The 14385-nt window shown below is 41.4% G+C and overlaps 1 protein-coding gene across 7 annotated transcripts; it reads left to right on the top strand.

Annotated features, from left to right (window-relative positions):
* The first annotated feature begins 559 nt into the window (after positions 1 to 559).
* On the top strand, positions 560 to 8404 carry LOC110497043 (zinc finger protein 585A). 7 transcript variants are annotated; one of them, XM_036981888.1, is made up of 6 exons: positions 560 to 767; positions 887 to 1040; positions 1806 to 2036; positions 4102 to 4311; positions 4794 to 4874; positions 6696 to 8404. In XM_036981888.1, exons 3-6 carry the CDS (start codon positions 1934 to 1936, stop codon positions 6734 to 6736), a joined length of 435 nt encoding a protein of 144 aa, XP_036837783.1. In that variant the 5' UTR covers positions 560 to 767; positions 887 to 1040; positions 1806 to 1933; the 3' UTR covers positions 6737 to 8404. The 7 variants fall into 7 exon arrangements, with proteins under 7 accessions (XP_036837783.1, XP_036837781.1, XP_036837780.1 ...); XM_036981886.1 differs by having other exon boundaries at positions 561 to 767; positions 1806 to 1859; positions 1941 to 2036; positions 4794 to 8404; XM_036981885.1 differs by having other exon boundaries at positions 561 to 767; positions 1944 to 2036; positions 4794 to 8404.
* The last annotated feature ends 5981 nt before the right edge of the window (positions 8405 to 14385 follow it).

Genomic DNA, 14385 nt, shown 5'->3' with positions numbered 1-14385 from the left:
TTTTATGGAAGTCCGTGCTCCCAAATAGTAGAAATAGTGTGATTCATAAGGTTACATGATTCATTAGCCCCACATGGCTATAAAAATAAATTATGCAATTATATGGCCATTAAATAACACACAACATCATGCCGTATTTAGATAGTGGAATAGGCCTAGTCTAAATCATATTTACTTTCTGTTTTGCAGCTCAGGCGGTTTTTCTAGACAATGCTCTTCTGTGTCTTTATTGTATAATTCTCACACAAGTCATTTGCTGAAGGCCCAAGCCTATATTACGCTATCTACTGGTACAATGCTGTTCTAAAACAAGATCTAGACTTTTATTTTGAAAATGAAACCGGAAGCTGCATTATTGACGAGCTACATTCGGTTTTGCAGATTCCACATTCCAGACAAAAATGTGTATATATAAAAAAGATCTGTAACCGAGTAAAGGGAGACGTAAAGTAAACATTTAAGTGTAAATGTTCATTCATGGTCGTAACATAGTACGTTTATAGATTATTATTTTTTACGGTTACGTTACATGTTTCACGCACGGCTTTTCTTACGACTCAATGTCCCGGAGGAGGAGGAGTCGGTGGCACCAACCCCCTTCTCACGTAATGGGGTAGGGCTATTCCAAGGATCCCGGAACGTACGGACGGTTGCACTGTGGTAGTGGGGAACAGGAAGTTCCGGACAGGCGCGCAACATTCTTCAGAATAAAGAAAGCGTGCAGTCTAGAAGAGAACCATTGTGTCCGTCTCTATTTATTACTACAGGTATGTAATATAATGTTTAAATTTATAATATCGAAAGAACATGTCATGCTAGGTGACAAATCTATTAAGTTATTATCACGTTTGGTTAAGGTTTGATGTGTTATTTTTGTGTCAAACAGAATGAAGAACGTGATAACTACTTGACAAGTTCCATAACTAGAGACTTGGTTTGTCTGAGTGGATGTACATACTTTTGCTTGAACGGGCTTCAGGCAGTGCGGGTGCAGCAGAGAGAGCCAATTTGACGGTTGCAGTACTGTTTTGAAGCTGAAAGTAATTATCCGTTTTCGACATGTGTAGTAATATTCAGACATATTCAGTTGTTTCAATCTTTATAAATGGTAGTATGGTGTGAACGGAAATGCTATTGGTTTTGTATTGTAACAATATATCGAAGGCAAGGTTATTCAGGAAAATAGTACAAACAAGCTGCAACCTGTTTTTGTCAATAATGCATGTACATTCTGTATCTACTATTAAGTGCTTTTAAGTTGCATAGCCTAATTTAAAGCATGTACTTTATGTCTAATGTGAATTAATGTTTTGTTGCCAATGCTTATCTACCTGATCCATTGAAATGAGATCAGTGCTTGACTTTTATTTATTTATTTTTTTACCTTTATTATTTAACTAGGCAAGTCAGTTAAGAACAAATTCTTATTTTCACTGCCTGTTCAGGGGCAGAACGACAGATTTGTACCTTGTCAGCTCGGGGGTTTGAACTTGCAACCTTCCGGTTACTAGTCCAACGCACTAACCACTAGGCTACCCTTGGACAGCAGCTCACTGGAGCTGAGTACCAGCACCTCAAATTTCTACTGCTTGAGCTCATGATCCTCTTATAGAATATTAACTCAAAAGTGTTGTGGAGATCCTGCACCTAAATATAAACAGTACTGGTCCCTATTTCAAGTCAAAACAAGTCAAACACTGACTTGGATAATTTAACAAGAAATATATATTTTTAGAAAATGCCAGAACTTTCAAGACTAACTTTTGTCTGTTTCTCTTTATTACTACTGGCCGACTTGAATAAAGTCTGAGGCCGGTAACATCAAGTGAGGACAAACCCAGCCTTCCTCTCTCCTTCCACACTGAGTCCAAACCTACAGTCACTGGGTCCTGATTGTTACAGTGGAGCCCAGTTTGCACTGCAGGATCCAGAGATGGCATCAGTGAAGCTGGAAGACTGCAGTCAAACACTGGAGCTGAATGTCAACATTAAAGATGAAGAAGAGGAGGAGAAGATGGGGACATCTGTTTCTCATGGTAAGAGCAGGGTCTATCTAAGTTTGTTGTTCGTTCCAACTTCCAACTGTGAATGAAAAGTTGCTGTAGAACTGTTTCAATGAGAAAGTAATGTTATTTCATGCTACTGAGACTTGCATGGTTTGACACCAGTATTGTTCTATGAAATGAGTCTGTCATTATTAACCCTTGTGATAGTGAGTGGATGATGTACAGGGCATTCAGAAAGTATTCAGGTCCCTTGACTTTTTCCATATATGTTACGTTACAGCCTTATTCTAAAATGGATATAAAAAATATATAAATAATCCTCATGACAAAGCGAAAACATTTACTTCCTGTTTCCATTGATCATCCTTGAGATGTTTCTATAACTTGGAGTTCATCTGTGGTAAATTCAATGAATTGGACATGATTTGGAAAGGCAAACACCTGTCTATGTAAGGTCCCACAGTGCATGTCAGTGCAAAAACCAAGCCATGAGGTCGAAGGAATTGTCTGTAGAGCTCTGTGACAGGATTGTGTCGAGGCACAGATCTGGGGAAGGGTACCAAAACATTTCTGCAGCTTTGAAGGTCCCCAAGAACACAGTGTCCTCTCCATCATTCCCTAAAAACTCTTCCAATAGTTGTCTGGCCGGCCTGCCAAACCGAACAAGCTGGGGAGAAGGGCCTTAGTCAGGGAGGTGAGCAAGAACCTGATGGTCACTCTGACAGAGCTCCAGAGTTCCTTTGCGGAGATGGGTGAACCTTCCAGAAGGACAATCATCTCTGCATTACTCCACCAATTAGGCCTTTATGGTAGAGTGGGCAGACGGAAGCCACCCCTGAGTAAAAGGCACGTGAAAGCCCACTTGGAGTTTGCCAAAAGGCATCTAAAGGACTCTGACCATGAGAAACAAGATTCTCTGGTTGGATGAAATCAAGATTGAACTCTTTGGCCTGAATGCCAAGCGTGATGTCTGGGGGAAACCTGGCACTATCCCTACGGGGAAGTATGTTGGTGACACTATCATGCTGTGGGGATGTTTTTCAGCGGCAGAGCCTTGAAGACTTGTCAGGATCGAGGGGAAAGATGAACAGAGAAAAGTACAGAGATCCTCGATGAAAACCTGCTCGAGTGCTCAGGACCTCATACTGGGGCGACGGTTCACGTTCCAACAGGACAATGACCCTAAGCACACAGCTAAGACAACACAGGAGTGGCTTCAGGACAATTCTGAATGTCCTTGAGTGGCCCAACCAGAGACCGGACTTGAACCCGTTCAAACTTCTCTGGATAGACCTGAAAATAGCTGTGCAGCGACGCTCCCATCCAACCTGACAGAGTTTGAGAGGATCTGCAGAGAAAAATGGGAGAATCTCCCCAAATACAGGTGTGCCAAGCTTGTAGCGTCATACCCAAGAAGACTCAAGGCTGTACTCGCTGCCAAAGGTGCTTCAATAAAGTACTGAGTAAAGGGTCTGAATACTTATGTAAATGTGATATTTCAGTTATATATTTGTTAAATTTGCAAACATGAAAAAAAAAACTTTTACTTTGTAATTGTGGGGTATTGTTTAATTAGTGTTTAATTGCTATATTGTAATTACTTTGCCACCATGGCCTATTTATTTCCTTAACTTACCTTATTTGCACTCACTGTATATAGACTTTTTGTTTTCTTTTGTTCTACTGTATTATTGACTATGTTTTGTTTATTCCATGTGTAACTCTGTGTTGTATGTGTCGAATTGCTTTGCTTTACCTTGGCCAGGTCGCAGTTGCAAATGAGAACTTGTTCCCAACTAGCCCACCTGGTTAAATAAAGGTGTTCTCAACTAGCCCACCTGGTTAAATAAAGGTGAAATAAAAATAAAATGTGTGTAGGTTGATGAGGGGGAATAAACATTTGAATCATTTTAGAAAAACGTAATGCAACAAAATGTGGAAAAAGTCAAGGGGTCTGAATACACTGTTACCCGGTGTAGACCAGTAGACGACTTAGATAATTGAACATTAAGAAATATAATTTTTAGAGAATAAAGTGCCAGAACTGTCAAGACAATAACTTTGTGTCTGCTTCTCTTTATTACTACATCAACAGTGAGGACAAACCCAGCCTGCCTCTCTCCTTCCACACTGAGTCCAAACCTACAGTCACTGGGTCCTGATTGTGACAGTGGAGCCCAGTTTGCACTGCAGGATCCAGAGATGGCATCAGTGAAGCTGGAAGACTGCAGTCAAACACTGGAGCTGAACGTCAACATTAAAGATGAAGAAGAGGAGGAGAAGATTGGGAAATCTGTTTCTCATGGTAAGCACAAGTTTTAAGTTTGTTGTTCGTCCCAACTTCTCCACTGGGCATGAAAAGTTGCAGTAGAAGGAGTCTGTGTAGTGACTAACCCTTGTGATGGCGGTGAAGGATGAAATGGCTCATCATTTTCACTCCTTTTGTACCTTTTTAGCTTTTGACTCTTACACCCTTTTAGAATAGTTGTAATTCTCTTTTTGTGCTGTACAGCCTACTGATATGGATACATGTCACCAATTACAGTAGGAAGAGGACTGGCCACCCCTTGAGCCTGGTTACTCTACGTTTCTTCCTACATTTCTTCTTCAGAGTTTTTCCTAGCCACTGTGTTTCTACATCTGCATTGCTTACTCTTTGGTGTTTTAGGCTGGATTTCTGAAAAGCACTTTGTGACAACTACTGATGTAAAAAGGGCTTCATCAAATACATTTGATTGACATGTATATCACACCAACTGACTGGTTCTTCTGATGTTGTTCACACAGGACACCATGTTGAGACATTCTCTACATCCAGAGAGCAGCTGGAAGATCGCAGAGCTAAGAGATTTCACCATTGCCCACATTGTGAGAAGATTTTGCCATTTCTATCAAAGCTAAAAATACACCTAAAAATACACACAGGAAATAATCTGAATTCCTGTACTGACTGTGGGAAGAGCTTCACAACATCAACTAAGCTAAAAGTTCATCAGAGAACACACACGAGAGAGAAGCCTTATTCCTGCTCTGACTGTGGGAAGAGTTTCTCCCGATTGGATAATTTAAACACACATGAACGTATACATACAGGAGAGAAGCCTTACGTCTGCTCTGACTGTGGAAAATGCTTTAAAACAACAGCTGAGCTAAAAGTTCACCAGAGAACACACACAGGAGAGAAACCTTACTTATGCTCTAACTGTGGGGCGAGTTTCTCTCGACTGGGCCACTTAAAAATACATGAACGTATGCATACAGGAGAGAAACCTTACCCCTGCTCTAATTGTATAAAATGCTTCACAACATCAACTGAGCTAAATGTTCATCAGAGAACACACACAGGAGAGAAGCCTTACTTCTGCTATGACTGTGGGGCTAGTTTCTCTCGTCTGGGCAACTTAAAACTACATGAACGTGTACATACAGGAGAGAAGCCTTACACCTGCTCTAATTGTTTAAAAGGCTTCACAACATCAACTGATCTAAAAGTTCATCAGAGAACACACACAGGAGAGAAGCCTTACTTATGCTATGACTGTGGGGCGAGGTTCTCTCGACTGGACCACATAAAACTACATGAACGTGTACATACAGGAGAGAAGCCTTACATCTGCTCTGACTGTGGAAAATGTTTTAAAACAACAGCTGAGCTAAAATGTCATCAGAGAACACACACAGGAGAGAAACCTTACTCCTGCTCTGACTGTGGGAAGAGTTTTTCTCAACTGGGCCAGTTAAAAATACATGAACGTAAACATACAGGACAGAAGCCTTACTCCTGCTTTTATTGTGTAAAATGCTTCACAACATCAACTGAGCTAAAAGTTCATCAGAGAACACACACAGGAGAGAAGCCTTACTCCTGCTCTGACTGTAGGAAGAGTTTCTCTCAACCGAGCCACTTAAAAAGACACCAAGGTATACATAAAGGAGAGAAGCCTTCCTACTGCTCTGACGACGGAAAATATTTGAAATCATCAGCGGAGCTAAAAGGTCATCAGAGATCACACACAAGAGAGAAACCTTACGTCTGCTCTTACTGTGGCAAGAGTTTCTCCCGATTGGGAAATGTGAAAATACACCAACGGATACACACTGGAGAGAAGCCTTATCACTGCACTGACTGTGAGAAGAGATTCTCTCAACAGAGCAATTTAAAAAGACACCAAAGTATACATAAAGGAGAGAAGCCTCATCAGTTCTCTCAGACCAGCGAAGATTAGATTCTCCACTTAATTATCATGTCATTAAATAATTGGCAATGTTGAATTGGATCAAATGAAGAAAGCGTAGAGCAATTGAAATCCTATTTTCTCACTGTGAGAGAACTGTGCAGAGGAAGGGAGTGGTTTATAGGATGTTAGCCTCTCTTTACTTTAGTGATCAGTGTGCACCTTGTCAGTTTTGGTGTGTTTTGTTAGCGTCTACTGTAAAGATATTGAGATGATCTTGGATTTGCCCTTAGGGTTGAATATCCTCTGTGAGACATCTCACAATTGAGTCTGATGGTTGACTGGATGGTACTGCTTCCCTCTGCAGTTTTCTGTGGGAATGAGCTGGTAGACAACATGCACTGAGTGTACAAAACATTAAGGACACCTGCTCTTTCCATGACAGACTGACCAGGTGAACCCAGGTGAACGCTATCATCCTTAATGCTGTTTATTTATTATGGATCCCCATTAGCTTTCAGCAGAAAACAAGAAACTGCAGTTGGAGTGGGCTAAGAATTGAAGACTGGACACTGGAGGATTTGAAAATCTTTGCCTGGTCTGATGAATCCCTGTTCCTGCTGTTTCATGCTGATGGTAGGACTAGGGTATGGAAAAAAACATCATTACATGCATTCATGCTGTGTGTCAGCATTGCAGGCTGGTGGTGGTTGTGTGATGGTTTGTTTTCATGGCACACATTGGGCCTGTCATGCCAAATAATGTCCCCCTCTACGTCACAATGGGATTCGATAAACTTAGCTTCCGTTGCTAAACGAATGGTGTGATGACCTAATGATTATAATTTTGGAGATCATTACAGCCTAAATTATGTTCTCTTCATCATCGCTATGCAAACAAGGCTGATTTCCCCAACAATTTCGCTGTTTAAAAGTTTTGTTTAGCTAATCAAATACAAAACATGAATTCGTACTACTTTTTGGTACCTTGTTAACGTTACAACATGAAATACACGTCTTACATGTTGCTACATTTCGGAAATGGCAGTGAGCGCGTGTAATCTGCTTGACACATTAAAGTGACTTACCTTACAGATCACAAAGTCAGGTAATTTCCATTAGTTTAATTTCCATTTCCATTTTATTTGAACTGTTATTTTAACCTAGCCCTTGTGGTTGAATATGAAATATATATATATAATAATATATGTGTGTGTATCTATTGTAGGTCCTAGCATACAACAATGAATAATGTGGAACAAATAAAGACCATTCAAAGGAAGCCTGGCAATATTTAAGATTGTAATACATAAACTCTGATCGTTTTTATTTTCACAGATGATTTTTTTTGTACACACATGGCAGACACACTTAACTCTGGTGTGTGGAATAAAGAGGTGGGTGCTGTGTGGTTGGGAGGTTCTGCCTGTCACTTGTTCTCAATTGGCAGTCTCGGAAGGGGGACTTGAAGAGGGAGACTGCGAAGTCCAGGCACTGCAGTGCTAGTAGTTTTTTAGTTCATCTGTGTATCTCACATATTATATGCCCAGTATGATATGGCGTGCAAACTTTATTAGCAGATAATGACAACATGACAATAACAGTAGCTTTAAATTATGTAATGAGATGGATGGGATGAGTGGGCAGATTGTTGGGAAATCAGAAGTCACTAGATGCAGAATTTCATCTGGAGGGAGAGGTGAGAAAGAGTTAAAAGATGAGGAAGGAGGCAGAATCAAGAGATGCTTGATCAGGTGCTGTGGCTAATTCTTCCTGTCACTTGTCCTCGACAGGCAGCCAGTCTGTCAGGGGTTCAATAACGTGCTTGGTTTAGTTGGAAGCCCTCTCACCACGTCAAGGTACAGGCCGAGAGAAGGATAAAAAAATGTATATTGTTTTATCCAGTTTAATTAAGGCCTTTATCCCCCTACTCTAGCTTTGTAGTGTTTGACCTCATGGGGCTTGGAGATGTGTAGCAATATGGTGATGACTCAACAAATCTAGAACCTCCAGATATACAAACACTAACTAGAAACCAATGTCCAATTCCATACCAACCCCTGGCCTAAAATTTGATTTGGAATTGGACAACAAAGATGAATGGTTAGGAAGAAGGGGTTAAGGAACTGGTCAATTGAACATTTTACTCGCAATGAATACATTTAATATGCAAATGTTTAAATTTACATCCAATTTGAGCAAGTTTCAAATATTTACCAGCAAACAAATGGAAAAATACACAGATATATATTTTGCTTTATACTTACAAAACAACTTACCAACTTCACAGCCGATATCTGCAAGAAAACACATCTGTATACAAATGTAAAACAATATTACAACATGTTATTAAGGATATTTACCATAACATACTTTATACAACAAGATGCAATGTAGTAAAACACCTACTGTCTTGGGGTGGGAAGCCGGCCAAGCAGTGAAAACAAGGGTGGGGAAAACAGATGACGGACGATGGACACGATGGACAGACAAGTTCCCACATTGACGACATGAGACAAACGACATGTTAAAATACTTGCCGCATCTCCTGCATCGGGTTACAGAAGGAAATTTAGAGTTAAGCAAATTCTCTTCCTTTACTGACCTTAATGGGTATTGCCTCCACTCACTTGGTGTCATTATCGTTTGTCGTCAGACACCAGCGGTTGCCATTCCTGGATTTCGTGACTGGATTTCTGGTTGGTGAATACATGCCTGTCCCCAAGGAGGAAGACTGGAGGACCATCGCTGCCGAGATCCTGGAGAGGTGGAATTTCCCCAACTGTCTTGGCTCCATTGACGGGAAACGTGTAGTAATCCAGGCTCCACTGTGCTCAGGTTTGCAATTCTACAACTACAAGGGTACATATTCAGTTGTACTCTTGGCTGTAGTAGATGCCATCTACTGTTTCCATGTTGTCGATGTGGGTGCTTACAGCAAGGGAAGTGATGGCGGGACCCTCCGGGACTCTGCCTTTGGCATGGCACCCTGGAGATTCCACCACCTGCATCACTCCCTGGGGCTGAAGACCTGGGATCTGTTCCCCACGTCTTCGTCAGCGATGAGGCCTTCCCTTTGCGACCCAACCTCATGAGGCCCTACGCTGGACACCAGTTGCCATTGCCAAAGCTTGTAAGGATCTTTAACAAACGATTGTCCAGGGCAAGGTTAGTTGTTGAATGTACCTTTGGGATTCTGGCAGCCCGGTGGAGAATGTATTGGAGAGTGCTTGGTCCCAGCCCCTCAAATGTCGATGCCTGTGTGAAGGCCACATGTGTTCTCCACAACTACCTGCAGAGGTCATTCCAGGAGCCGCTCCAGATGGAGATGGGCACGCCAAATGGTCACCTACCTGATGTCACCAGGGCAGGTGCCAACAACGCCCCCAGACAGGCACTCCAGGTGAGGGAGAAGCTGACCACCTACTTCTCATCGCCAGCAGGTGAAGTCCCATGGCAATATGCCATGGAGTGAAACTGCTCTTTTAAGACCCCCCTACCACAAAGGTTATTTTAAGAACCATCCACCGTTGTCCATAAAGTTGCATTTTTCCCCCAGATTACTTTATGTATCATTGTCTCTCTTCATTTGGAAGCTATATTTAAGTGAAATTTGGGAGTAAAGACCACACCTTAACCCCTTCCCATTAACGTCAGTATTATACACACCTGGCATGGTACATCAGGTGAGCAGGAGCACTAATTAAGGTTATACGACATACAGTTAGTATGATAACAAAGAGAAAGGGTAACCTAGGGTCCATACAAATAGTAGTTTACCACCATGTTCACTCACTGGCCTGACAAAATACAGGTGGAAAAGAGTGTTTTTACTTTCATCTAGAAATAAGCAGATGAAGTCTAAATGAGATATTAATAAACAACTGAAACAACTGACTATGAAAACATTATTTAATTAGTATTCAAGTACAGGAAAGAACATGACAGGTACAGTGGGGCAAAAAAGTATTTAGTCAGCCACCAATTGTGCAAGTTCTCCCACTTAAAAAGATGAGAGAGGCCTGTAATTTTCATCATAGGTACACTTCAACTAAAAAAAGATCCAGAAAATCACATTGTAGGATTTTTTTATTTGCAAATTATGGTGGAAAATAAGTATTTGGTCACCTACAAACAAGCAAGATTTCTGGCTCTCACAGACCTGTAAGAGGTCTTCTTTAAGAGGCTACTCTGTCCTCCACTCGTTACCTGTATTAATGGCACCTGTTTGAACTTGTTATCAGTATAAAAGACACCTGTCCACAACCTCAAACAGTCACACTCCAAAATCCACTATGGCCAAGACCAAAGAGCTGTCAAAGGACACCAGAAACAAAATTGAAGACCTGCACCAGGCTGGGAAGACTGAATCTGCAATAGGTAAGCAGCTTGGTTTGAAGAAATCAACTGTGGGAGCAATTATTAGGAAATGGAAGACATACAAGACCACTGATAATCTCCCTCGATCTGGGGCTCCACGCAAGATCTCACCCTGTGGGGTCAAAATGATCACAAGAACGGTGAGCAAAAATCCAAGAACCACACGGGGGGACCTAGTGAATGACCTGCAGAGAGCTGGTACCAAAGTAACAAAGCCTATCATCAGTAACACACTATGCCACCAGGGACTCAAATCCTGCAGTGCCAGACGTGTCCCCCTGCTTAAGCCAGTACATGTCCAGGCCCATCTGAAGTTTGCTAGAGAGCATTTGGATGATCCAGAAGAAGATTGGGAGAATGTCATATGGTCAGATGAAACCAAAATATAACTTTTTGGTAAAAACTCAACTCGTTGTGTTTGGAGGACAAAGAATGCTGAGTTTCATCCAAAGAACACCATACCTACTGTGAAGCATGGGGGTGGAAACATCATGCTTTGGGGCTGTTTTTCTGCAAAGGGACCAGGATGACAGATCTGTGTAAAGGAAAGAATGAATGGGGCCATGTATCGTGAGATTTTGAGTGAAAACCTCCTTCCATCAGCAAGGGCATTGAAGATGAAACATGGCTGGGTCTTTCAGCATGACAATGATCCCAAACACACCGCCTGGGCAACGAAGGAGTGGCTTCGTAAGAAGCATTTCAAGGTCCTGGAGTGGCCTAGCCAGTCTCCAGATTTCAACCCCATAGAAAATCTTTGGAGGGAGTTGAAAGTCCGTGTTGCCCAGCAAAAGCCCCAAATCATCACTGCTCTAGAGGAGATCTGCATGGAGGAATGGACAAAATACCAGCAACAGTGTGTGAAAACCTTGTGAAGACTTACAGAAAACGTTTGACCTCTGTCATTGCCAACAAGGGGTATATAACAAAGTATTGAGAAACTTTGTTATTGACCAAATATTTATTTTCCACCATCATTTGCAAATAAATTCATTAAAAATGTGATTTTCTGGATTTTTTTTCTAATTTTGTCCGTCATAGTTGAAGTGTACCTATGATGACAATTACAGGTCTCTCATCTTTTAAGTGGGAGAACTTGCACAATTGGTGGCTGACTAAATACTTTTTTGCCCCACTGTATATATTGTATTTTATACCAACTATTGCATCTTGCCTATGCCGCTCGGCCATCGCTCATCCATATATTTATATGGACATATTCTGATTCCATCCTTTTACAGTTGTGTGTATAAGGTAGTTGTTGTGGAATTGATAGATTACTTGTTGCTGTCGGAACTAGAAACACAAGCATTTCGCTACACTTGCATTAACATCTGCTGACCGTGTGTATGTGACCAATAACATTTGATTTAATGTCTCTCACGAGGGCTTTCGTCACAACAGCCGCTGTGGCTCTCCTGCAAGGGAAACCTTCAATCCATTTAGAAAACATGTCAACAATCACCAAATTATTCCCCTCGCAAGGGATCAACTCAATGAAGTCCATCATTAAGTGCTCAAAGGGTCCTTCAGGCCTCGGATGGAACGCGGGGGGATGTTGAAACGTCTATCATTAAGTGCTCAAAGGGTCCTTCAGGCCTCGGATGGAACGCGGGGGGATGTTGAAACGTCCATCATTAAGTGCTCAAAGGGTCCTTCAGGCCTCGGATGGAACGCGGGGGGATGTTGAAACGTCCATCATTGTTAGTCAAACAAATCAAACATTTCTTGCAGAAACGTTCTGCAAAAACAGCCAAACTACTGGACACCAATATATTATTTACAAGATCCACCATTCCTCCTTTAGACACATGATCCCGACCATGTGACAATTTTGTGAGGAAAAAAACCCCCTCTAAATACAGGGTTTTCTAATGGGGTGTCTCAAGTCCAACCTAGGCCTACAGTCAGCCCCAATCACAGCCCTCACAAAACAAAAACATGTCAAACCAGTTATATTTATAAAACAAATAAAGCTATTAATATCAACTTAAAAAGCGTCTATGAAAATCTATATCAATCAGAATGAAATAACAGTTGGACTGATCTACAGCCTTCTTAGACTCAACTATCAGCAAAACAATGATCAAAGAAATCACCTAAAAGTAAATATTAGAAACTGTTCAACTTTCACGTGAAGAAAAGCACCAGGTATGGACAGCACCAGGTATGGAAAGCACCAGGTATGGAAAGCACCAGGTATGGAAAGCACCAGGTATGGACAGCACCAGGTATGGAAAGCACCAGGTATGGACAGCACCAGGTATGGACAGCACCAGGTATGGAAAGCACCAGGTATGGACAGCACCAGGTATGGAAAGCACCAGGTATGGAAAGCACCAGGTATGGACAGCACCAGGTATGGACAGCACCAGGTATGGAAAGCACCAGGTATGGACAGCACCAGGTATGGAAAGCACCAGGTATGGACAGCACCAGGTATGGAAAGCACCAGGTATGGACAGCACCAGGTATGGAAAGCACCAGGTATGGACAGCACCAGGTATGGAAAGCACCAGGTATGGACAGCACCAGGTATGGAAAGCACCAGGTATGGACAGCACCAGGTATGGACAGCACCAGGTATGGACAGCACCAGGTATGGAAAGCACCAGGTATGGAAAGCACCAGGTATGGACAGCACCAGGTATGGACAGCACCAGGTATGGAAAGCACCAGGTATGGACAGCACCAGGTATGGAAAGCACCAGGTATGGACAGCACCAGGTATGGAAAGCACCAGGTATGGACAGCACCAGGTATGGAAAGCACCAGGTATGGAAAGCACCAGGTATGGGGACAGCTTTCCCACAGAATTTTATTTGACATTCTGGGACAAAGTAGCAGCCCAATTTACTCAAATGACAACACACGTTATGTATCAAACAATTTCAGTTATATTAAATTCAGGAACATCTGGAGAGTCCCCTACTGATTATAGACCCACAAGTTTAATCAACTGTGACAATCAAATAATAAAGCTTATACGAATGACAAAAGTATTACCAGACTTAACATATCAAACAGAGTTTATTAAAAATAGACTAACAGAAACACATTTCAGTTTAATACAATACACAAAAAAACAATATATAGATTTATCAAAAATGGTGGTTGATGCCGAAAAGGCTTCTGACTGTCTTGAAGGGCCTTTTCTATTCAAAACTTTAGAAACTTAAAATTTGAGCAGAAAAAAATACATTTTATAAAAAGATTGTATAAATGTCAGAAAGCTAAAATATACACAAATATATTATCTGATGAAATTGTTTTATAATAAAGAGCATAAGACAAGGATGTCCCTCCTCTCCCTCCTGTTTTGCACAGGCAGTTGAACCGCTTGCAGAAAGAATTAGCCAGGACCCAAACGTAACAGGTATCAGTATTGGTAAACATGAATATAAAATACACTTATTTACAGATGATCTCCTGATGTACCTGTATTTACAGATGATCTCCTGATGTACCTGTATTTACAGATGATCTCCTGATGTACCTGTATTTACAGATGATCTCCTGATGTACCTGTATTTACAGATGATCTCCTGATGTACCTGTATTTACAGATGATCTCCTGATGTACCTGTATTTACAGATGATCTCCTGATGTACCTGTATTTACAGATGATCTCCTGATGTACCTGTATTTACAGATGATCTCCTGATGTACCTGTATTTACAGATGATCTCCTGATGTACCTGTATTTACAGATGATCTCCTGATGTACCTGTATTTACAGATGATCTCCTGATGTACCTGTATTTACAGATGATCTCCTGATGTACCTGTATTTACAGATGATCTCCTGATGTACCTGTATTTAC

This window comes from Oncorhynchus mykiss, chromosome 7 (genome assembly GCF_013265735.2).
Source record: "Oncorhynchus mykiss isolate Arlee chromosome 7, USDA_OmykA_1.1, whole genome shotgun sequence".
Taxonomy (NCBI): Eukaryota; Metazoa; Chordata; class Actinopteri; order Salmoniformes; family Salmonidae; genus Oncorhynchus; species Oncorhynchus mykiss.
The sequence above is the reverse complement of the archived record's forward strand: the minus strand, read 5'-3'. Positions and strand labels throughout refer to the sequence as shown.